Genomic DNA, 25,727 nt, shown 5'->3' on the forward strand with positions numbered 1-25,727 from the left:
CTCCTGACTAACAGTTGTAATTGACATTTTTTTAATGTATTTTCGGTTTCCCACTTTCCTCATGAGCTGGTACCTCATGTCGTTCGATCAATTAGTTATATTCACATATATAAAAAGGAAGACATACGACTGGTGTCGCGATTTAGTATAAGTTTTGTAATATCAAGCATTAATAAATTTAGTCTGTTATGATACCTAAGAGTAGGGAACTAACACGGCAGTACAGGCATCTCAAATGAAGGTGAGATCAGGCATCTGCTTGGAGTGCACTGGTTGGTCGGCACTACAGTTGGTAAGTTTACGTAATGTTTGTTACTAACGTAGATACAGTATTTGTTGACTAGACAGCCTGAAGATAGAGTATGATGAATCAGTAACAGAATTATAATGAGGCCGCCACTTGTACTAAAGGTATAAGGGGGCATGAAGCAGTGGCAGAGGAATCATAGGGATCAGAGGATCCCACTAGTTCAGATCCGGAGGATCGATATGAGGTCAAGGACCTGTTAGGACCATTATAGTAGTCCTATGAAGTAGAATGGAGTTAGTAAAAGTGTACATGAAGAAAGATACTCTATTTAAAGGTTGTTGTGATAGAAAGAATGTCGCATGTGTAATTTACATTATGTTTGAACCTTAGGCGTGGCGACAACTGGTGCGGAATGTTCGCTTTTGAAAGTTAGGAACGATCGTAAGTCTTAAGCAAACAATTTTCGAATATGGCGGTTATTGAGGATATCGCACTGCTATTAACTCAAAATATGTGAAATTCGAGATTATACTAATGCTGAACGTAAAATTTTATTTTCTACACGTCAATAAAAGCGTCATTAAAACATTGTAAGAAACAATTGAAAGATATCTACTTAACTCAAAATGAGTCAAAACTTTAGTAAGTCTTTACGACAATATCGGTATATTTGGCGAGTAGAAAATTGTTTAGACGTCTGTAATAAACTTTAACCCTGTAGATTTCAATATAAATTATTTAAATTTAAATAATCTTTCACAGAAAGTGAGTAACTCGTTTTTCATCGATTCTGAAAAAATACACATTTTGAGTTAGTTACACTATTTTATTAACAGTGCGATATGTCCCCTAGTCTTTACTATTACATCGTCATCGTCAACCATTATGCGTCCCACCGCTGAGCAGAAGTCTCCTCTCCTCCACTCGCCCCATTGCGGGATGAGGACTTCACACGTTTTCCAAAGGTTGTGACCTTTTTTCCATGTACAGGATTCACCACGTTTTTTTCAACCGTTAGCGAGAGGTATTGCTGTTAAACTCTCACAAGTGTACGTAACTTAGAAAGTCACGTGTATATGTCGCTACAGGGACTCGAACCGCCGACCAGAAGAAGAGTTTTGAAGCAAACGTTTTTCCATTAGACGACCGTTACTATTGTACTCACATTCAATTAGTGTTTACACTATACGTAGTAATTAGTGTTTATATAATTAAAAAAAAACTTACTCGATAATTTCATAAATCTCATCCGATCTTCCAGGCCTTAACCTCAATATCCATGCCCCGGGATTTGCTTTCAGCTGGAAGTAACCCAGGTTAGCCATAACAATAGTGTCCATTATGTCAGGATTCTCTCGTGTGCCCAAGATTAATTGTAGACCTCTTGGGGGTGTCGCTAACGTTGTGTCCCAAGCATGACCTTCTAAGAGAAGGTACTCTAGTTCGAATTCACTGAAAAACAATAAATATTCAGCATAGAATTAGACACTGTATGAACTACAGATTCGATAGAGACGTTACCCTAAATTTAAAATCAAGGGAAATATCTTCTTAACTTTAAAAACTCACCTATGAACCACAGTGTCGACATCAGCAAGTCTAATATTGTCAAGATCGTAGACAGACTTGACGCATTCGACCAGCCAGTTGGGGGGAGTACGTAGTTCCATTGAGAGTAAAGGAGCGTGAGGCAAGTGTGAGAATCTCGCAAGAGCACCGCCAGTTAATGCACCTTCGGACGTAAATTGGAGTTCTGGTTCGAGAACATAGCGGTAGAAACTAAAACAATATCAATTATATATTTTCAACTCGGCTTAACAATAACTTCAAATGATCAAGTACTTGGGACCACAGAATATTTCAAATATAAGTGTAGGCAACTAAACATATTTTAACTTGGTATGTTCAAAACGGGAGTAAACACTATTCTCCGACCGTATCGCGGGGTTCGAGCGCTAATTATCAGTGAGCAAGACCAAAGGAAATGTACTTACAATTTATTTAAACCAACAATGTATAGTTACGAACGAAGCAGAGCAAACAATGACAATAACAAGGAAAAAGGCGCCAAAAACAAGTACGTTTATATTTAGAACTTTAATCTAAAACTTTGCTAAAAAGACAACAAAAATATATGTACAAAACGATTTGTAGCGACTCCTGCGATTCGCTACTGAGATTAAACAATTTAATACGTATTTGGAGACCTACGTATTATCCCGACGTTTCGGCCAGGTTGCACAGGCCGTGGTCACTAGCAGACTGTTTATTCCTGTTTTTAAATGTTAGTATAACATAACACGAAAGTTTAGGAGTGGATATCCATTATGATTTGTCCATATAGGAGTGTATATCCATTATGTTCTGCCAAATTATAGAGTAAATCTAATAAATAATTAGGTAGAACATGTACGTGTCCAATAAATAATGTACCTTATTCACTAATTTTATCCATAATGAGTGCTACGATCGTTTTGGTTTCACGAAATACTATTAAATATAGCCAGTAAATAAAATATTCTGTATAAAATACACAGAATATTTTATGACTAGATATGTTCAAAAGACAAGCAGGTAACGCGGGTTTGTTTACCTCTTAAGTGGCATGTCAGAATTCTTGTCCTGCGGGTTCATAAAGAGCTTGATGCGGCAGTTGACCACGCGCCGAAGCACTAGAAGCAACGGAGCCAGTTTTTGCGCAGCATTTGACGCAGGGTCTAGTATTGCTACGATCTGGACAAAATATGAATGTTTAGAGTATTAAATTTTAATATTAATCGGACATGACGTAACTCTAATGTGCATTTTTTTTATTATCATGCGTGCCGACTCAAAACGAAACCATTAGCAAATAATATTTTGCTAATAATCTTCTAAATCAGTGAGATTCTGACAACGATACCAACACTGCCGTCCGAACGTAGCCGTCTTCCGTGTCGTTAAGGCATGAATATACGACGCCTTTGGTGCCCATTACACATACTAATTATTTTTTTATTTCAACTGAAGTAAATAGAACACGTAAACTATACTATATACATTTTTCAAATAGCTTAAAAAACTAATTCCGAAATAAAGCCAGTGTCCCTGCCGCTCGATCTAAGCAAAATGAACCGTATTAGTATGGGAAAAGTTTGAATTCGAACTGAGGTAGTATCGAGTCTTAAGATGACCTAAATCTTATTAATAAAATTATGAAACCTCAACAGCTGCTTCATTCTTGATCAACGGCGCTAACTCAACAAGAGAATGTTCCGTACGAAGTCCTGTGGGCAACGGTGTGCGAGGCTTGGGGCTGCGGGATGCGAGCACCGATATTACTTTGAGACGATCCTCGTTTGTGAGTTCAACTATTTCGTACTCTGTGAAAAGTAGTAACGGTTAAAAAGGAACTATTTATTATGTATGTACTAAGCCTCTAAGGCAGAGGTCCCCAAACCAATATTTTCCCCTTAATACTGAATTTTACAAATTCATCAACTTAGAAAGTGTTATGACAGCTGACATAGTGTCAATTTGATTGGTTTAACTAAAGAATGAAAATCTCTTGTTAACAGTCATCAGTACCGCATCCATATCGTCATGCGTACTTTCGAAATCCCGTATAAAAACACATTAAGTACAGTTGCGGTGCTTGATACTGAACCGTAACGAATATGTCACGTCCGGACCATCAATAACACAGAATCCTCAAACAGACGCCAAACATTTCAATAACAGTGGAGTTGGCAGTCATTGCGCAATTTTGTAACATTAAGGCGCGTTTCCATCATGTCGTGACGACAGGTTGTGCAGTTAAAAATGTTGTGGCTTGTATATTTAAATGAAATTGTTCACATACACGTACACAACACGATTAACTGTCATTCACGACATTTTTGATGTTACAACGGCAGACTGTCAAGACAATGGGAAGAGCTAGGACAGAACGACAGTCGTCAGACGATAAATAAAACTTCACGATAAAAACGTGACGACAGATAATCGCAGCCAGTATTGTCGTTTTATTTCTCGTTGTATGCACGTGTTCTGCTCCCTGTTCTCCCCTCTCGTCCTTCGCGCCCTCGGCTGTGCATCAAACGATTCTGTTGAGGAAACGACAAGGCGTCTGCCGTGAACCGATAAATTGTAGTCACGATCCAGTGGGAACAGCTGGACATGACAGTCGTTCAACGATAAAAAACGTCCACGACACGGTCACGACAGACAGTCGTGATACGGGAACAAGCTAAAAGCGAAACTGTCGCTTTTAATTTGCTTACGGAATAAATATAATTATATTTGAATTTGGTTTAAACTTACCGTCATCATCATCCTCGACAACTTCGTTTTTGGTAACTTTCTTTTTGTCAAGCACTTCAGAAAGTTTATCAGCATATAACTGATTAGTAAATCTGAAAATAAAACAACACGAATAATATAATTATTAATACAAAGATCGAACACAACGAAAAATTCCTTCAATTTGACTGAACTTGATCCTGCATCTGTATGCCAAACTCCAACGGGACTACAGGTTGAGTCAGTAAATGAATTTCTCTGTGTTTGTTATAGATCTTTTGTAGTGGGGTTCTATGGACTTTTATCGCCCTAAGCGAGTAAGAGAGAATTATTCTTAGTCAAACTAGTGAAGTAATTTCACAAAAAATAAATTAATACCATGGTAATCAAACATCATGATTATAATAAAATCAACGCGAATAATAATTTATCGACTTTGGTAAACCAAGAGTATATACTGCGGGCGCTGGTTGAGGAGGTCCCGGGTTCGATTCCCGGTAGCACCAGTTTGGGAAACGACATTTTGGTGAAATTATAGGCACATGTCTACTTATGCCTCAGGGCGCAGTGGCAATACTCCTCAGATCTTTGCGATCTATAAGCTCCGACGAGCACTGCAACTGTTACGGACAGGCGTGTCGCTTCCCACCGTACACACGAATTGTTCGTCCCGTCTCTTGGTATCATAATATAATATTAATAATATACTATAAATGAACTTTTCAAAAATTCTTTTCGTTGCTTTTTTACTTATAATACAAAGGGTTCTCTAGTTTGAGACCATGTCATTCATTGACGTTTGATTATTTATAAATGATAAAAAATCGAACTTTAAGGAGTTATTCACTTTCATATTAAACTTACCTCTCCAATAATAAGAAATCATCAAGAGTAAACTTCTCATCGTCTAGGAAAGGTCCAATCATTCGCGTGTTATGCACCACAGCGCGCGCGCCAGGCCTCAGTTTAAAGCTACGCGCACATAACACTCTTGATGCTTTGAGCACCCAGTCGTACTTGTTTAGAGCGGGGACTAATTCAGGCTAAAACAAAAAAGAACTTGAACCAAAAGAAGTAACGCGTTTTAGCGAGTGCACAAATTCAAAATTACTTTTTCTTTTACCAGTACATAGTAACGCTAAAGAAATATAATATTATTATAATAACAAAATATTATAACATGGGAGTGCCGCACGGCAGGACTAATTTGCTCAACAAGACTTCTCGCACCATACACACAAAATCGAGGAGCTGAAGTAGGTAGTTGATATTCTTACTTGTTTTCAGAGCGAATTCGTAAAGGCTGGACTCTCTGTAGAATTATTATTGTCCGTAATTGTTATTATTATTAAATAGAATACCCATTTATTAATTATTATAACTCAGTATTATAAATCATTATTATTATTTATTATAAGTCAATGGAAATGCTACACTATTGTACTGGAATCATCCTGTAAAATAGCTTGTATGTACGAAATAAATAAACATTACTTACCAATATGTCGCAATCCTGTCTTTCATGGCACCCTTCGTCTTCCAACAATTGGGCCACATATTTAGTAGCGGGTCCTGATTCCAAGGCAGTTAATGCTGCTAAAACTACTTTGTTTAGCGATTGGTCCGCATTTGATGACCCGTCGACATTGGGTATGAAAGCTACTCGAGTGCCACCAGATTCTCTCTAAAAATATTTGTTTTAATATTTATTACAATTTCTAAGCTTGAATATTTCATCACACTTGCAAGAAACTTAAAAAAGGTTAATTAGACTTAAAAACGTTATATAGTTCATTAATAAAATCATTTATATAACAATTTTTTGAGATGCCTAAAATTTAACAATTTTTAGAGATGCCTAAAATGACCAAATTTTAGGCATCTCAAAAAATTGTTATATAAAGAACAATACATTTTATAGAGCATTACTAGAACTTTTAGCTTTGACTTTACGTATGAATGAAACAAAAATCTTTTAAATCTGTGCACGCCATCGTCAGTGTTGTACCTCATAAAAATGATAAATAAAATAAAGCAGACTATATTTACCTTAGTTTTGTTTGTGTTTTGTTGTTGCTATAAATAAAATAAAAAGTAAGCGAGGCGGCGAGGCGGCGCGGCGGTGTGTCGGAGTCGCATGATAAAAATACCTCCTACATTTGTTGCACGTCATTCCACTACTTAGTTTGTGTGATGTAATGTAATGATAACCCTTTATAAACTTACCATAAACGTCAGAGCATCTCGCAACAAGTCTCTGGAAGCTTTATTATTAAGATCACCAGTGACCCAAATGGTCTGTAATATCTTTTCAGACTTGCCTGGCTTCGTGAAGTACTTTAGAACCGGTAATGCTGTCGCTAAAGCATCGCGACCTGAGAAGATGTACGAACAAATTTAATGGGATATAGATCTTTTTGCTCGGTAAAAGTTTGTTAAAAATTATAGTATGCTATCTTCTTATTTAATAGAGATAGGAAAGGATAAAGGGCAGGTACAATGTAAAAACTCGAGATTTACACTGTGCGCCTCGGAAGTCCCGGGTGCTATATCCGCTAGAACCAATTTGGAAATGAACTTTTCTCAATTGATTTTGGTCTGGTTCTAGGTAGTACCATGGTACAGAGAAATCCCTAGTTTGAGTACTGACGTCTGGCACATTATTATTATCTAGATTCTGAAGTTAACGAAAAGCTAGCAAAACAGGCCACACACAACCAGAGGACATAAAAACTGTCGGAGCCAGGAAAGTCCTTCAGTTGTTTAATGCTGACGGTCTTGGCTCTGAACTGCAATTAGAGGTGATTACAATAGATTGTGATTACAACAAACGTCTATAATTATTCGACTGCGCCTAGGACACATAACTTCACCAGTTTTTTTGGCCAAGATTAGGGTAAGAGACAATTCCATTTGTGAATGCGGACTGGAGGCACTTTAGATCATACATTTTTCCACTGTACAAACATAAGAGTCCACCTGTACGATCTGCTCCCTGAAAAGATGCCCAGTCCCATTAATCTACCATTTCTTTTGACCCAAGTTCATAGTCCTTTTGTAAATACCCTGCTCAAATTTATCCAAATCAACGATATTAAATTATAATTACCTTGTCTATTAAAAACTATTTTCTGTCAAGATTGTAGTTACAGTACAATATTATATATTTATAAGCCCATCCCTCTTTCTATTTTATTTTTTATATATGTTTGTGATGTGAATGTCTAATTTGTGTTTTTGTGTTGTCCTTTTTTAGATTCTCATCGTACTCAATTGATCTCCGGCTATCCAACCGTACACAGTCACACCAACGTAAAAGTGTCTTTTTCAACCTTGATATCGGCAGAATCATCGTGAAAATCGATGGAGCCATTATAAAGAAATTGGAATTGGAACAATAGATCAATTGATGGTCGCAATGATGAGGGGCTGCATAGGCCCCGAATGAAGCCAACCTAATTATAATAATTGCGAAAGTCTAAAATGGATAATAATAATAACAAAAAGCTATAAAATTCTTATAACCACCTTACCAGTCAAGTGCATAAGACGGTGAACCTTATCCTCGCTGAATAATTCGCTCGAGGCCGCAACGCCTCCCAAGTCTAAGTATTGAGAAGACTCGGCAGCGAGAACTCGACGATTCAATCTATTAAACGTAAAAATCGATTGCGAATTTATTTTATACTGGAGTGCCTCTAAGATCTTATCGATTTAAAACTCTGAGTGGTACTGCATCTGTTATGGACAGATATATCGCTTAAAATCAGGCACACGTCTTATTCGTTCCGTCACTTGATATTATTAAAAAAGGAGGACACTATGCTATACCTGTTTAATAGGTACAAAACTATTTTAAGATGTTTGTTATTTATATGAAATCTGGATCTCAAAACACGTAGCTCACATTATAATCCTTCATAGATAGCTGGAAACTTTATTATAACTCTCATTTTTCTTTAATATGCTCGACTGGATTTACACTTTTAAACCTACCTGGGTACAATATGAGGCTGTTTCATAAGATATTCTGTCGCGTCTTCTACGTCAGTAAGTTCACCACGGAAAACAGCGCGTTGAAACCGACCAGTATGTCGAGAGAGTGCAGTTACTAATGCCTCTTCTAGTAACTCCACAGATGATGTAGCCGGACTAGGACCTTCATCCCATAGAGGAACACCATTGATAAGCACCTGTAATTTGGTAGGTACATTACACATATAAAGCTACAAGTTCTTACTCACTGATAGAAATAGAACGCATACTTCCCGATATAGTGAAAAAAAATGATATTTAGACTGGTTTCACAGCTACGGACCGCACAGATTGTCCGCCTGCGGGCCGTCCGTATGCGTAGAATCCGCAGTGCTCTGAATCGAATATTTAATTTAGTGCGGATATTCACGGAAGACAGTCGCCTACAATGAACGTACGAGTGGGCACGCAGCACTCTGCGTCATTGTAAAACAACGCTACACTCCACTCCGGTGTACTGCACGGACGATCCGCAGATAAATCCGCACTGCTCTGGAACCAGCCTTATACCGTACACGTACAACGTGGATAAAGAGTCAAATATGAGATGATCTGAATGTGGAAAATATGAAATACTAATCAACGGCCTGCAAAAGCTATAATACATGGAGGGGATATTTGTGCACTTTTATAAGGTACGCGTTGGTCAATTTCCGCCGGATGTAAAAAATGATAGAAATTCAAATAAAGAAGACAGCCGCCATACAAATTTCAAGGTTTTTTCTTTTCAATTCTTCTATCACGGAAACTATTAGAAATTGGAAGGAGATGCTGGAAGGAATATCATAGTGAGTAACAGTGGCCAACTCTATCAAGAAAAATTCTAGACTGCGAATTCAAAATGGCGGCCGAAGAAAAACTTGCTTCGATCCGGCTGAAAATTGGAATACGGAGGCCTCTAGAAGTGCCTGATAAAAATTTGTTGTCAAAATAGGTGTTTCGCCATTTTCAAATTTGGCCGCCACACAAACGTTAATTGGCAGGAGAAACAGAAATTGCTTAGACAATCAGCATACGAGGGTCTCTAACAGTGCCTGATAAAAATTTGTGGTATGACGGAATATGGATAGGAAAGGAGATGAATTCAAATGTATAATATTAACAGACGAAAAAAAATTGTTTAATTCGACATTTCTTCTATTTATTGAAAATACTATTCGTTACTGCCGGTTGGTCGAGCTCCGGATATGGTGCATCTCGCAGCATAAGCACGCCCCGACCACTCGACCACACGCCGCAAGCCGAGACCGATCCCACCTACGGTGGGGTACAGGCTGGAGTTGCACCACGCCTGGACCATGGCTTCTTCCTCTGCAAGCTCATAGTCCAGGCGGGTGAGTGCCCATTTGGGAAAGCCCCCCCCGGGGCCGTGTTGGAGGCCGTCGTGGGCTGCGTATGGGAGACCCTCATCCGTATGTATTTATGATCGGAGAGGGTCTCCTCGTCCTCCCAGGACCTGCCAGCCGGATACTCGCGTTGCTAGTGAGGGGGTCGCAAACGTGACGTCCACGATTGACCCCCCATTTCGCCGAACGCACGTGTTGGCATGGCCCCGGTTGAGGATGGCTAGCCCTAAGACTGCCGCCCAATTCGCCCCCTGGCATTGCTGACCGGGGAACCCCACGCAGCGCTCTTGGCGTTGAGGTCCCCCATCACCAATACCGGCGCCGGAGCTGCCCTCCTCACCGCCCTCTCCAGGAACGCCTGAAAATGGGCCAGGGAACGATTTGGAGAGAAGTACACCCCAATTAGGATGACTTCTCCCCACCTCGCCGCCACGAACCCTGACCCGCGTTCCTTCACCACTAGAGGGGGGGGAGTTTCCGGCAGTCGACGCCACTATGGCCACCGTCTCCTCCCGATCCCCCTCCCAGTTTCCCCGTGGGGGAACAAAGTATGGCTCCGCCATAACCGCCACCGCAACCCCCCATGGCCTGCACCAATAGGTCTTGAGCCCTGGCGCAGTGGTTGAGGTTGCCCTGCAGTATTGTGTGGTGGCGTGCTGGCATCACTCGTTCATACTCTGTCCCTCAACAGGGGGGTCACCGCCGGCCCGCCCTTTGTGGGGGGAGGAGCGCAAGATCGCCCCCCCATTATAAATAATTGTAGAGAAACTCACAATGTCGCGTAATAATATTTATAAGCTTTTGTGATATCCTCTAATTGGCCTTATGCACTGCTCATGTAACATTATTTTTTAAGTTCTAAATGTATGCTGTTGGATGTCCTTTAATAAATAAATAAATTAGGTGGTCGGCTGGTCGGCGAGCCGCGGTACAGACGGAGCACCGAGGGGTCGCGTGCACACGGAGGCCGTGTGTCTGGTTTGGCCACACCTGAAACAGAGCCCGCTCCTGTCCTCACTGGAAGGGCAGAGGGCTCTGGTGTGGCCAATCCCCATGCACTTGTAGCAGCGCATGGGGAGGGGCTCCATCACGTGAACCCCGGCAGAGGACCACCCCACCAACAGGCGGCCGGTAGCCGCCACCAATTGGGCTGCCGCTACTGGGCAGCGAACGAGTGCTGACCCCCTCCCATTGGGGGCCAACCTGACAGCTCCTAACTAACTCACAAGGGACGGGGAGCATTGGCCCTTCGCGGCCACCACCGTCCGGATCTTCTCTGGGGTCACCGACTCGTCTAAGCCAGTGACCCTCAGATCGGCGGTTTTGGTAGGCCGCGTTACTGCCGCCAGCCCCCCGATCACCTTCTCCAGCTTGGCCGCCAGGATGTCGGCCTTCCCAGCGCTGGTCGCCCCGAGCACCTCGAATATGCGGGCACCTCGATTATGCGGGCACCTCGAAGCCGAGGTCCTGGCGGAGGTCCGCACTTACCGGCGGGGAATGAGGGACCGAGGCGAGCGACCCGCTCCCCAAGAGGTGGAGCTGGAGCGCCGCCTCGCGGCGCAGCGCATGCGGAACCGGTGGAAAGAGGGCTTGGCGGATCCCCCCTATGGTGCTCGTACCATAGAGGCGATCCGCCCTGTCCTCGCAGAGTGGGTAAACCGGTCCCACGGGCCACTGTCGTACCACCTTGTGAAGGTGCTGACCGGGCACGGTTGCTTTGGTCACTACCTGCACAAGGTGGCGAGGAGGGAACCGTCCCCGTCGTGCCACGAGTGCGGCGCTGCGGATGACACCGCGCAGCACACCCTAGAGGTGTGTAGCCGGTGGGATGAGCAGCGGCGCACTCTGACGGGGACTGTAGGGCAGGACCTCTCGCTGCCGAGCGTGGTTGCCGCGATGCTCGTTAGCGAGGAGTCCTGGGAGGCGGTGGCCTCCTTTTGCGCATAGGTTATGTCGCAAAAGGAGGCCGCGGAGCGGGTGCGCGAGGACGCGGCGGACGCACACCCGCTTCGGCGCAGACGTACGGGGAGAAGGCGAAGGCAGTTCGCTGCTCGCCTGATCCCCTAGTGAGACCAGCGGGCTCTGGACAGGGACTCCGGAGCCTGCATTGCACGGCCTCACTCGTCTGGGGGGCGGGTCAGAGGACAACCGACTCGCCCCACCGTTGGCGCGGGAGCCCTGGCGTAAACTAGGGCGGCCGGGCGGCGTCGTGGTGAATGTTCACTGATCCCACGGCGCCGACTCAACCGGCGAGAGGGAAACCCGGGGGGGGTTTTAGTGGGGTAGGCCCTCCAGCCTGGAGGGAGAGTCCCCACATAACCCCTGAGTCTCCCTGGGCTCAGGGGTATACATAAAGATTTCGCCCCCGTCAAAAAAAAAAAAAGGTCCCCCTTTACAGGCTCGTATATTATAGACATACATATCAGGGTTCGTGGTTTTTACAAAAATGTGACTACAGCCGATAAAGCGGTTCTTTTTGCAGATACAGCCAGTTCATTTTTAAAACTATCTTTTACAAGATTAGCCTAAAACATAGCTTAGTATATTAAGACCAAGTAGGGCAACTCCCGTATGTTTGGCGCATCAATGCCTACACTTCACTGGGAGCGTAGGGATGTCATATTATTTTAGTTGTACCTACAGGTTGTAAATATAATTTGTAAAAAAAATAAGGTACACGTCAGATATAAACTATGTCAAATGCAATATTTATATATTGACATAGGAAAAACTTTATGAAAGAAAAACATAATAATAATATAATGTGACTACTACAAACTAAGGAATTATAATTTATTAATTATAAGGAACAAAGCGACGGAATAAATCCGGGGCATTATCCAGACAACTCGGATGAGAACCAATTCACAAAAATTTCTTTAAGATCGTTTCGGGAGCTCCTCATACAACGCCGATTGTTCTAATCGTTCGGTCACCAAACCAACGCCGTGAAATAAATAAAAAATATGTAACTTACCTCTCATGTTAACGACAACGCAACATCAATTCATACAAATAACCATAAATACAACAACAAACATGTCTACTTGATATTACTTTTCAAACACCAAGCGACCGTTTCAATTCTATAATGAATGGCGCGTGTGACAACCTGCGCTATACAGCATATGTACACTGTAAGATTATGCGTATGTGTGCATCCGTACACGGCGCGCAGCGGGCGTGCACACATACAAGCCTTAGTGCTACGTTTGTATGGAGTTACCTTATTTGGTCTCATTCTACAATGTTAATAGTTATTTACCTGTGGAAATTTATCGCTTCCAATTTTGGAAATAAATTCCTGAGCTAACTGACCGCCGAAGTTGTACTCAGAATCCTCGGCCATAATCTCAACAGTATCAATGTGTGGCTTTGTATATTTCTTCAAATATTTCTTTACCAATTCAAGGTCTAATGTCTCATCTGGATTTGGGTTCAGCAGCTGTAAAATCGATTTAATGGCTTGTTATGGTCTGTTCGCGATAAAATCTATTAATTTGAAGTAAAAAGCGTAAATCCTAAAGCTAATTCTATATCGCAATTGAAATTGTCTTACTTAGGTAACGTACTTGTGGACTCGACAAAACAGAATGGTGTTAATTCGCGCATTTGTGCAGTTGCGCGTATTAACACCATTTCCATTTGGAAATTAAATTATTATTTATTCATTGAGCATTGGCTATAGAGCCATCAGCTTAAACAGGTAACAAATAATCAAGAAACTCAAAACGTTATAGTATTTAAACTAAAAATAAATTCGGGTAAATATAGTAACTACACAGTCCCGTCTTTTTTTTCGTCGTCATGGAAACTGAACTTAATTGTAGTAAGAGAAAAAACTGTGTGGTTGTCAAATTTTGATAGTTTGATAGAAATTTACTAGTGGTTCTACATTTAGTAGTAGGGCGTTTAGCCCTTAGCCTCGACTAATTTTACAGCTATAATCTACAATTTATTCTGATGTTTCTTTGATGAGAGAGAAGTCAAACTAAATTATGTTTATTGTTGAGAGTTTCAATGCGCCTAACTTATTGAAAAATTTACGAAAAGTTTTTTTACTAGAATCGGTACAGTATATTCAAAGGCAAGATTTAGGAATTCATAAAAAAGGCACGAACTCGCATACCTGGGAAAGGAAGTAAAACGCTTCTCTATTAGAGTTCTTCTCTTGTGCCACAAAGTTGAAGGCCGATCGTATAGCCGCTTCGAGTATCGGGTCATCACTGCCTGTAGCCAGAACTAATCCCACACGAACTGGAGTCGCATGTTTGAGCAGAGTCTCGCCAAGTTTCAATGGCGGCCCCGAGAAAGGCGATGTCGGATCTATTACTATAACCTGAAAAATAAGTAATTAATTACACAATTACACTACACAACAAATTTTCAAAAAGGTACTATTTCTGGTTTGACAATATTGCTTTCTGTTTAATTAAGCAGCAATTTGGTACAAAAGAGTAGCTATACCCCTGAAATTTTGCTTTTGTGGCTGTCAATGGTATGTATTTACATAATTTCGCAAAGCTGCACCTTTCTAGGTTCTTTGTCATAATGTCTAGAATATTGGTTGAAATATACTATTAATTTGAAATATAATGTTCCCTTTTGTCTTTATAAAAAGAAAAACAAAAAAATATTTATGTTTCCTTAATGGTACGCAAATTTCAACTTGTCCTAACCGCAAAAGCACAGTTTTTGTAGGGAAATAAAAGTATTTTCTTGTTTTTACATTAGAACTAATTAAAAGATAATATTGACAACCAATAACTGAATTCGCGTCTAATAGTGTTATAAACAACTTAATACAATTATAATTATAAGTCATATAATCAGCAAAACTTATATAGTACCTACTAGTACTTACAAAACTTGAAGCGTTGTTGTAATAACTCTAGACGTTACTTTAAAATAATTAAAAGGCTTCAATAAAACCTTTTTGCACCACTAACACCTAATTCTTACATAGCTAATTAACCTTGTAACAAATATTTATAAAAATATTTTTCTTAATTAGAAATAAAAACCTTATAATTGTCAGTAGTTAGGGTTTACAAATTGCACCCTTCATGGAAGAATGGCATAAGTGGAGTTACGTCAAACATGTTTATTGTTCCATTAGATACGAATAGAAAAATACAACTCATTCTCTCCAATTCTTGTAACCCTATCTACAATATTAGTCGAAAGAGTTACAAGAATTGGAGATGATGTAGGTTATATTTTTTTTGTATTAGTCTATAGAATTACAAGAATTGGAAAGGATGTGTTCAATAAACGTTTTTGACGTAATTCCACTTATGACTTTCTTCCTATGTAGAGTGCGAAATGTGGTAATGGCTGAATTTCTAGCAATTAAAGTCATATTAACCATAACCTCTTACTATGTCCATGGTACAGTCAATGCAAAACCAAGCTTAATGCTTTACACTTATGATCAGACATAATGTAACCAACGTAGTTAAGTTTGACGTACTCTTAACCCTGTATGTAGAAAAAAGAAACAATTCCTTTGTATAACAATCACAAGATTTCCGACCATGCAATCTGCCTGTTGTAAGGTTATTTAAGAATACATGTATTATATTTTATTTATATATTTAATATAATAATTAATATTAATATATTATATATTTGAAAGATCATTGAAGTTGTCATTATTCCTTTTTCTGACAGTCGTCCGAGTTACCTGGGCTATAATAAAGATACTTATGAAGGAGTAAAAGACCGACTTACGTAGTTATAAATGTTTCTCCTCAAATTCCTCAACATTCCAGGATAAGTAGGTCTCAACAGCTCCATATAAGAAGACGGCCAGCGTCTATATCTTTCATCAGTCTCCAAATCATTGAGCCAAGTAATAGCAGTATCACGAATGTCCAATCCATATTCCTCCCAAGTGTACGATTCTCCGAGTTCAAGTGACATCAGATTGTTTATTAGGTTTTTGGACATACCTATGAATAATTATAAAATTGTTAAATTTGTTTATTTATTTTACTTGTATGCAAACTAATTTACTCCCAAGCGCACTGGTGCTGCTGAAGGTGGTTTGTTATTTGTAGATTTTGACACTAAACATCATAACACAACGATTTTCTTGGTCTTTTAATAAACTTCAAGCTATGTTATTCGTATAACAAAAAAAACACACTATATATTTATTTTATTTATACTATATACATTTTTCTAACTTGTTTTCATGGACTGAAGTAAATACAAATCAAGGGCTTACCAAGCGCATGAAGAGTGTTCATAGGACCAATATCTTCTCTCAAAGCAGCCAGTAGACTCAAAACATCCAACTCTTCAGCATCATATTGAGCACCTGATACAAGAAGCAAGGGTTCTGCGGGGCGCAGACCCAATGCCGATGAAAAAATATCCTGATTGTAGAGTACTTCTTCTCGGAAAGTGCGGGGTACATTTACGTGAATTAAAGATTTTGTCTGAAAAATTACATTATGCAATAAAGGCTTGTCAACTAGAGTAAACGCGAGTGGTGAAACATCTCTACACACTGACACTGACGACGATCGCCATAATTTTCATATTATTCTTACAAAACTGACACTTGCCCAAGCCCAGTGGTCGCCTATAAGGAAATGATATTAACATCTCTGCATATTCTGGTTGGTTGAAGTAGCATATAACATAAGTAATCAGTACAGAGTCCTAAAAAAACCAACCTCAAAAGTCATTCATCCCGTAGTTTGTCATCCTTAGAGGTGGAATATTTTCTTCAAATTGAAATGGAACCACTACTGAAGTACCCTCTTTCCAACAAAAAAAGAATCAACAAAATCTGTTCATATATGCCGAAAATGAGTTATCGCGTAACAAACATACAAAAAAACAGTCGAATTGAGAACCTCTTCCTTTTTTTGAAGTTGATTAAAAAAAGAGTCTGTGGCAGTTCCATTTTTGATATCAAATAGATTGGAGTAGCCAAATATATTCGGATAAAGTAGATAGATATACTGTGATGGTGAACATTGAGAAATAGAATTTTCCTTTTACACACAAAATAATCAGGGATCAGAACATTACCTTAGAGCAACATAAAATGAGTGTTTCTACCTGCATTGGAAAATTTTGAGCAATAGAGGTGAGAACTCTCAACGACTCGTCGCCGCCAGAGTCATGGGCGTCAACCACCGCCGCAGCTGCTTGCATACTCAGCCCTTGCATTTGCCATATTTTAAGTGGAGCCAGTTCTTCGCTCGCTTCGGATAAGTGCTGACGGAAACGTTCGAGTGGTGTGCGAAGAGCAGGGAATAGGTTTCTGTGGAATATCTGTAGATTGTAACTTATTCAAGTAAAATCAATGCTTAACTTATTATACTATTTCTTATATCACGAGAAGTTTGAACATTGTGCGATTTCTTGGATGCTATTTGAAGGAAGGATTAGGAATAACTAAGTAAAAATTTTTATTCCACACTAATTTCGGCATTTGGTTTTACAAGCATAAATCAGTTAAAAAAGTAAAGTTAATCCTCAAAAGTCAATTATACTTTAATATATTTACGTACTTCAGTCTTCCAAAATTGAATCCATCAATTTGATTCTGTGGGTCATTCTCGTCTTCTTCTTCAGAAGGCGCTCCAGCGTCACCAGCATCAGCTTCTTTAGGTGTCGTATCATCCTGACTTTTGTATTCTGTACTCTTCAATTGTAGCTCGACACCGTAACCCGATAGGCGAAGCTTGGGCTTTCCTCGAGGCTATTCAATTATCGTAATCGTATTAATAATACTTTATTGCAATAAGTGAAAGTTAGTCATAAAACATTATACTACGTGAACGGACTCATATTACATAAGAACTTCCAAAACAAGATTTTATAGTATACATTTACATATTATAAATAAGTAGTTTAATTAGCTTAAGAAATATAATCAAGAAACGAGTTGTAAACATAATTATGTCAATCATTTGTATGGTATTTAAGAAAATCTACTTGTTCTCAATCAAGAATTTATTTTGTACCTAAAGTGAAATTACTAACAAACTGCATAACTAAAGCAATTACCTCTACAATCAATCACATATAAACTACTTTAAGGTTATACGATTTCTGATTGCAAACCTTTAAAACAATATTTCGTAACTTCAAATCCTACAGGATTTGTCAGGGAAAAAGTTATCATCGTAAAAAAATAATCATAATTTTTGGGAAAGCACAATATTTTTTTTATTTTTTCCATCCTATTCTACTTATATTGCCCAAACAACTCCTATAAAGGTGTACAATCTATTATGTAACAACATGTGTAATATATTCGTCCTAACAATCTATAATATTGTAGAAATGAATGGAGACTATGTATATGTCAATGCCCTAAGAACAACTAACCCATATTAAGTCTGCAAGGTATGTTTTGAGTTTCCATGTCTTCTCCCAAGTGGCCTGTTCCACAATTAAAAAAATAGACGTGACCAAAGAACATGACTGACTTACATAAACAATTTTATTTTAACAGTTTCTAATAATTTAATAACCTCAACCTATAAAATTATTATTATAACTTTCATTAATTAGCAACAATTGAGTTAATTTTTGATTTCCGTTTCTTTTCTAAAATAACGCAAAAAAAATATTTATAAGTCCGCCTGTAGCACTATATATGTTTTGTGTTCTTTTTGGTCCATAATTATTGCTCTCATGTCATTTATTATAATAAAGCAAATATATATTTTTTTTTCAGTCAGAAAGAAAATGGGCTACAGCACATAAACATAACAGCTCTATACATCAGGAATTAGAAACAGAATACAGCAATTAAAAAGTTAATACTGACCTTCACATTCCATCGTACCACATAATTGATGGCACCGATATCAGCATATGTAGCTAATATTTTATGCTTGGTTGTGAAATCACTCATGCCAAGCTCTCCATACAAAATGGCAGTGAGACTCTTGTTATCACTGCTGGGGTATGAATGGTCTAGTAAATATGTATCCAGTTTATGCTCGTCCTAGAAATAAAACATTACACAATAGTATTATTGTATCGCTGACAGCACATCAAGCTACACATTGACGAATCTTGTCAAAATGTGTAGTTTCATGTGCTGTTGACTGTACATACTTGTTCTTAGGGTCGTATTCCAGAACTCTACTCAATACTCAAGTCAGGACTTGAGTATTGCAGTGAGCACTGAAAATCATACTAAAGTCCTTGCCATTAGAGTCGTATTTCCAGTGCTTGAAATCATACTCAAGTCTGCTCAAATCTTGACTTGAGCATTGAGTAGAGTTCTGGAATACGACTCTAATGGCAAGGACTTGAGTATGATTTTCAGTGCTCACTGAAATGTACTTATAAGATCATAACATATATGTCTGCAGCTGGCACTAAAAAAGTAACCATTTTCACACAATGTAGAAAGCATTCCCAGTAAAGGCACGTGTATTATTTTACTGGCTTTTACCTATTCTTAAATTAATGTATCCAAATTTATCTCCTGAATGATCTCTCTTTATAAGATACGAGTTTGAGAAAGTAAGCGCCCAGTAAGACGAGGCGAAATATTTCGCGCGGCCGTCTGTGTTTTACCCCAATACGTGTACGACACGTTTTAACATTAGCATGACTCTATTGGCATCCGTGGACTTACCCCAAATGAGAACCGTACGACATTAGCGAGTGGAAATGTGCAAAATAGACCTGTCTTAATGCAGAGTCATAAATGAGCAATTTCAGTTTACGCAACGCAAAGACTGCACCACTCAGTCTATCACAGTCTGTCAACATGGCACTTCCAGTTAACCAAAAAGGAACCTACTCTCATTGCATATATCGGCATCGGATTGTTTGCTACACACAGAGGAACTGTGTGACCTCAACCCGAGAAAGCCATGATGTTGGATTTAGTGATATTCAGCAGCAACCCATTCGATGTAAACCACCTCTGGAGCTGCTTACACCCTTCATTGATTCTCTCACCCAGCTGTTCGTACGTGCGCGCGCTAACTATGACTATTGTGTCAATGCAAACAGTATGGAGAGGCCAGCTGTGATGGTAGTGGGAAGATCATTTATATATAATAGAAATCGCGTGTTTCCTAAGGCAGACCCTTGGGGAATTCTTTAGTTCACACTACCAGCACCAGACTCCCAGTTGTTTACTATTCAAAGATAATTTTACCACTTGCGTCTTATCTGATAAGAATGAGGTGAGAAGTTTGTGGCTCTTGCCCTGTACTCCATAATAATATAACTTATTCAACAGGAGTTCATGATTAATCACAAATAAAGGCTTTGGTCAAGTCACAAAATATGCTCACCATTTTATACTTCTCATCCAGATTGGAAACTGAGCAGTCAAATATTTTATGTGCTGCAGTAATTGTAGACATGTTCTGCCGATATGCAAATTGCCTATCCATCAGCAATTCATTGTCCTCAAGGTGGCTATCATGTGGGAAGGTAGGATAGATTCCAGAATTTTAAATATAGTAGGAACAATCACTACTGGTCTGTAGTCATTCTTCAAAGATTACATCACACTTGTCACCCTTCCTCTTGAAGACAGGACACACCCTGTACATGTACACCATGTACATAAATGGCAAATCTGAATTCTATTTACTAGCTAACAACATTTAAATTCTTCAGAATATTAAAAATACACGGCCGCCGCATGTGAGGGACACACATTTAAGTTAAAACATAAAAACTAAACAAATAGAGTGTATTTTGCCTTGACAGTTAGATACATCATGGCAAAGTGGGCTCCACTCTTCGACCGCACAGCGTTAACGTGATGAAATTCGTGTCGAATAAATGCGCCATATGGCATCAAAATAAAGTATGTCCAAGTAATAATAAAATTTATAAGCTATCTAATTCAGGGTCCACACCCTTGGCCCATTTGGGTTTTGTGAAAGCTTGGTGAACTGTGCCAAACATGTTACAATGTTAGTCATTTTGTTGTTCTAATCATAGACAGAAAAAATATAGTAATGTGCAATGCAAATTTTATGTTTACACAATAATATATTATGTTTGTTGTTTTAAGAACTATGTTTAATGTTTAATTGTCTGTTTTGATATAAAAGTACCATCCAAATTCTTTGTGCATTACTTTTATCAATGACAAATTGTGTTTTAACTCACATAGAACTTCAAAATGAATGTGTACTTATAATATAACATTGCTTACATAGTTAAACAACTTAAGTTTAACAGGTAATGCTGATATAAAATCATTTCACTCACAAAATATGTACTCACATTTGCAATTAACTTCAAGGTTGATTCACTATTTCTATTCGAGTTTTAGTGGAAACAATCGGTCATTATTGCATGAAATGTACACAATTTTATGGTTTCCTTTCAATTTTGTCTTGTTTTTGTTCTAAAACTACAATTGTGATACCATTCAGTGATTAAAGTGATTTCATAGTGAGTGAACAAATCATAGAAAATGTGGTTTAAAACTGAAGAGGACCTTGCTTTCTGTTTACTGATTGTTTATGTAGTGATAGCAGCAACATCCTTAAATTTCAAGATTCACATGATGGTTGTAATAGGAGTGCAATATTTCTTTAACTTGTGTTACATACTAAATTTTGCATTGGATTAAACAATATTTACTTACAGCATTGTATTTGTCATAGGATTTTAATATATCCCGTAGGACAACATCATCACAGATTTTCATTGAAGCAATGGCAACAAAAGTACTGCATTCAACTTCCTTAGCTCCATTTTGGGTGGCTACTTGGTCGAACATACGAACTGCAGGTGAGGAGGTGTGCATAGACAGCGCGAGCTTCGCCATCCGCAGCTGCGCTGGCGCAAGCAGCGTGCTCGCAACACCGATACACGCATCGTAAACTTGTTTATCAGTCTCTGAAAAACCAAACATGCTATGAGTATACTTTGAAAATTAATGTTATATATACAGCGAGAAGCAAAATATACAGAACATCTCACCTAAGTTATCAAGACTAGTCTTCAATGAATTTATGCCGTTCACAAAGGACCAGAACAAGTCCGTGTTCTCGCCCGCGAGGTACTCTGCCAATTCCAACACGATAGGAGTAGTTTCCCACTTTGCACTCACATAAGTGGTTACAGACTTTGACTTCTTATCATCTCTTTTGGGAGGATCCACATTATTAGCCCAAGTGAATGATAAATTTACTAAAATAACTACCGAAACTATAACGCCGGTGGGTTTCATCTTTATATGAGCTGTACGCCCTAATTAAAGTTTATTGTAGTAGTACTTAGTAGTACCACATTTTAATGACACGTAATAAACGTTCAGGCTTTTTGATACATTAATTGTTTTATAAAATTTTCGTTAATTCTTATGAATAAGCCCAACGATCACCACAACCACCAATGACAGATGAACACGGCAATGACAAGTCATTTACGTTTGAAAAGGTAAATAAAAATGTCCTATAGAAATTTCTCATTTTCTCTTTCTCATCTTAGGTGTTGCACGTCAAATGTAATTATAATAAACAAATTAAAGTTCTTAAATTAGAGCCAAATTAAAATCTTGCCCGTTCGTTGCCCGCAAAATTCTTGACATAGATAAAATTCTTGAGTTACTCGCAAAACTGAAAAAAAAAAAAACCGGGTTTACACAACAATGTTAAATAAGACCTTATAGACGTGCGTACACAATAAATGATTTGATTTGATTTCTGACATATTTTTTCCTATGGTAACAATTCGGAATGTTGCTTAATTGTCTATGATGGTTTATTGAGCTGTCAAATTGTCACTTGATTCGTTCGTTGTCGTAACAGTTTTTCATTGAAATTTAGCTATTTAACTTAAATACCAATGGAATAATAGTATCACAAGAACCATAATACATTTAATCTAGTTTGGCTAGTAAGTTAATTTCTTTAAAATGCGCTACGACATCACGAATATCGATATTGCGGTCATCGATGTACCTACACTCGTTGTAGCATAAAAATGTACACTTATATTTTCCATTTAAGATTCCTTCTTTGATATGATGTTCAATTTTCTTCAGTTATTTTAAGCTCACATCACTCTTGTGCTTTTTACCTGGTGTTTTGGTTTTAGGTTGAAAATTATTACGATGCAGTTCACCTCTGACGAAGCGTACGCCCGATTAATCAGCCATAATATGACTGTTCCACAAAGAATCAAGGTATTCATTGTATTCCGATTATAACCTTAGCACAGTCACTACTAATGCACGCACGAGTGCAATAGCAATTAAGCTAACATGTTATTATTTATATAACTGGATACCTTCTAACAAAACAGTTAGTAGTATGTTGTGATTACCAACTAGACTTGTGTCGATCGAATGAAAGTTATTCGAACAGCACCTGTGTCCTGATACCGGGGTTGTGACCCTCTAAATAATTTGATCATTTTAGAATTTCAACCATTTTTGTTTGACCAACTTGAGTTGTGTTTGCAATATTCTATTAATGCTTATAATTTTAGAGGTTTTTCAATAACACATAATTTTTTCAATTCACATAACACACAGTCTGGAGCTGACAATATTATTTTATAGCCTCCTTCACTCCCACTTACTTCACCCCACATATGACCCAGTTCGCCTTCTCACATTGTTAGTTGTGGTAAACACTTGTTCAATAGAACCTTCGTCTGATCAACCCAAAAATTCAATCAATCAATCAACGGGTCAACTAGTCAATGCATCAATCAATCAGTCATCCTAATTATTGTTCCGTAGTGTGGTATACATTACATGTTACATTAAGTGTAATTTTGTAGTTTAGTCTGTTTTTTGGTGTGTTGTGTTTATGAGTGCACTAACTAATATTAAATTAATAATTTTGAACACTCATAAGTTTTTGTTATGTATTTTTGTTTTATAGGAGTTAATTTTCCTGGAAAGAAATATTAATGTCTAAAGTATGGTTCATTTAACTTTATACTATCAGCAGGAAAGAATATAAGCTAATTGTACTCTAAAATGCCATATGGAAGCATTGTGAGTGACGAGTGACCTGCTAAAGGGTGGAACATATGATCGAATTATTTACACATAAGTCACCTAAGTCATCAGAATTAATTGATTAACATGGCCTACTACCAACTACAAGCTTTTTTTTTTTATTTATAGCACAGATTGTTTATGGTTCAAGGACTGATTGCAGATGGTTACAAAATAAAATTAAAAAAAGAAACTATAACGAAAACTGTAAATGTTATAACTATTTACAGGCAACTGGAGATATAGTGGATGATGATGGTGCACCAAATGGATTTGTGACAGGCTGGGATTACTCTAATGAAAAATTTGACATGAAAGTTCCTGAGAGGATTCTTGTTGTTGGTCAAGACCAGCACTTAGGTGGAGATATACTTTTTTTTATACTTGTATTGACTTTCCTTTTCTATGTAAAAAGTTAAAACAATTGTTTAGCCAACACAACTGGTATATACCTGGACTCATCTGTAGAACAAAGTCCTATATGCAGGACTGCTTATTCTCAGGACACTACATTTTATTCGTTGTTCTTCACTGTGAATATGAGATTGATCGTTGTTCGACTTTGTTTCCAAAACGAAATAAGATATAAAAATTGTGATAAACACCTATAGCTAGGCTTTGGTTTGAATAATGATATTATGTATTTATCCTCTTTTTGCTGTATAATCACGTAGGACTCTGTTCTTTGGATGAGTCGACCTAAAAGGAATAATTTACCATACATAATAAAAATTCTTATTTGTCCTTGATACATAAGAAATGATGAACTTATAAAATTACTGTTACTGGTTAAAAGACAAACTATTAATTAAATAATTTAATAATACGAATTGAACAGGTACAAAGGCCACTCCTCGGGAAATCCAACTGGACAATGCAGTACTCCCAACTGATCCAGGAATGATCCGTGTCAGCACACCACCACGTGTGATCACACTTGACCAACACTATTTCCCATCAGCTGATGATTTTCCACTTGGAGTTCCGAATTCACCACCAAGAAATATTCGAACATACCGAGCCCCAGGTGATGGACCTCGATCCGCACCACATCCTGACAATTTCAATGAGTCTACAATGACTGAGTCTCGTTTAGTGCTGAGGTACACTTAATTCACTGATTATCTATTTTTTTATATCCATTGGTGGTTAATTTGTTTGCACTACAGTTTACTTTGAAAAGTGTATTTTACACAGCAGTAATTTCTCAATAATATGCTTGTTATTAGTATTTATAGTGAACTGTTGTTGCAGAGATCCTACCCCACCTATGGGTAATGGTGAAGGACTCTCCATTAGTGAAGAGTTGGTGCATTTACGGCGACAAATTGTCAAAATGAACAGACGTGTCATGGCTATAGAGGCTGAACAACTGCAAAGGCAACAAAAGGAGAAGATTGCATATGCAATTGGGATTGCATACCTGTTGTTCAAAGTAATTGCTTGGCTCAATAGGTCCTAATTCTCAAGAAGGAACGATAAAGTATAAGATGAAGTATATTGTGTTGTTGACTATATGAAATTTACAGGCGGAGACCATTTCATAAACGCATGTACAGTAGAAATGCATCTTTAATCCTGATGATGTAGTGGATAATTTTAAACGTTGAAGTGTTAATTCAAACATTGATTTATTAGCATTTAGGTAACATTTTTTTATACCATGTACATTTCTGTAATTTCTTGTACAGTGAACTGAAATTTTCAATATACATAGTACTTTCAACTTTTCGTTTACATTTTAATGAATTGTTGATTTACTGATGTGACCTCTCTATAGCATAGTTATTATGGGTCATTTTTTATTTAAATAAATACCTGATAGATTTCAAAGTGT

At 38.3% G+C, this 25,727-nt stretch overlaps 2 protein-coding genes across 4 annotated transcripts in view; one reads left to right on the top strand and one right to left on the bottom strand.

The window, feature by feature from the left end:
• LOC113232981 (UDP-glucose:glycoprotein glucosyltransferase) overlaps window positions 1-22,235 on the bottom strand; it is a 44,449-nt gene extending 22,214 nt beyond the window's left edge. For all 3 annotated transcript variants that reach the window (XM_026467908.1, XM_026467909.1, XM_026467907.1), the window contains exons 1-19: window positions 21,859-22,235; window positions 21,521-21,774; window positions 18,713-18,892; window positions 17,445-17,635; window positions 16,990-17,194; window positions 16,145-16,358; window positions 15,646-15,866; window positions 14,042-14,251; window positions 13,178-13,357; window positions 8,528-8,724; window positions 8,065-8,180; window positions 6,758-6,906; window positions 6,030-6,215; window positions 5,396-5,574; window positions 4,553-4,644; window positions 3,452-3,612; window positions 2,844-2,983; window positions 1,820-2,029; window positions 1,478-1,702 (exon numbers count right to left, since the gene is read on the bottom strand). In XM_026467908.1, coding sequence (XP_026323693.1) covers window positions 1,478-1,702; window positions 1,820-2,029; window positions 2,844-2,983; window positions 3,452-3,612; window positions 4,553-4,644; window positions 5,396-5,574; window positions 6,030-6,215; window positions 6,758-6,906; window positions 8,065-8,180; window positions 8,528-8,724; window positions 13,178-13,357; window positions 14,042-14,251; window positions 15,646-15,866; window positions 16,145-16,358; window positions 16,990-17,194; window positions 17,445-17,635; window positions 18,713-18,892; window positions 21,521-21,774; window positions 21,859-22,108 — 3,560 coding nt within the window. In that variant the 5' untranslated portion in view covers window positions 22,109-22,235. The remainder of the gene's footprint in view (window positions 1-1,477; window positions 1,703-1,819; window positions 2,030-2,843; window positions 2,984-3,451; window positions 3,613-4,552; window positions 4,645-5,395; window positions 5,575-6,029; window positions 6,216-6,757; window positions 6,907-8,064; window positions 8,181-8,527; window positions 8,725-13,177; window positions 13,358-14,041; window positions 14,252-15,645; window positions 15,867-16,144; window positions 16,359-16,989; window positions 17,195-17,444; window positions 17,636-18,712; window positions 18,893-21,520; window positions 21,775-21,858) is intronic.
• Window positions 22,236-22,264: 29 nt separating this feature from the next.
• Window positions 22,265-25,701, top strand: LOC113232984 (transport and Golgi organization protein 11). The gene is made up of 5 exons (XM_026467912.1): window positions 22,265-22,317; window positions 22,978-23,065; window positions 24,121-24,250; window positions 24,729-24,993; window positions 25,145-25,701. The coding sequence occupies exons 1-5, from the start codon at window positions 22,280-22,282 to the stop codon at window positions 25,350-25,352; spliced, it is 729 nt and encodes a 242-aa protein (XP_026323697.1). The 5' UTR covers window positions 22,265-22,279; the 3' UTR covers window positions 25,353-25,701.
• The last annotated feature ends 26 nt before the right edge of the window (window positions 25,702-25,727 follow it).

This window comes from Hyposmocoma kahamanoa, unplaced genomic scaffold (assembly GCF_003589595.1).
Source record: "Hyposmocoma kahamanoa isolate Upper Pololo Valley unplaced genomic scaffold, ASM358959v1 78, whole genome shotgun sequence".
In the NCBI taxonomy this organism is placed as follows: Eukaryota; Metazoa; Arthropoda; class Insecta; order Lepidoptera; family Cosmopterigidae; genus Hyposmocoma; species Hyposmocoma kahamanoa.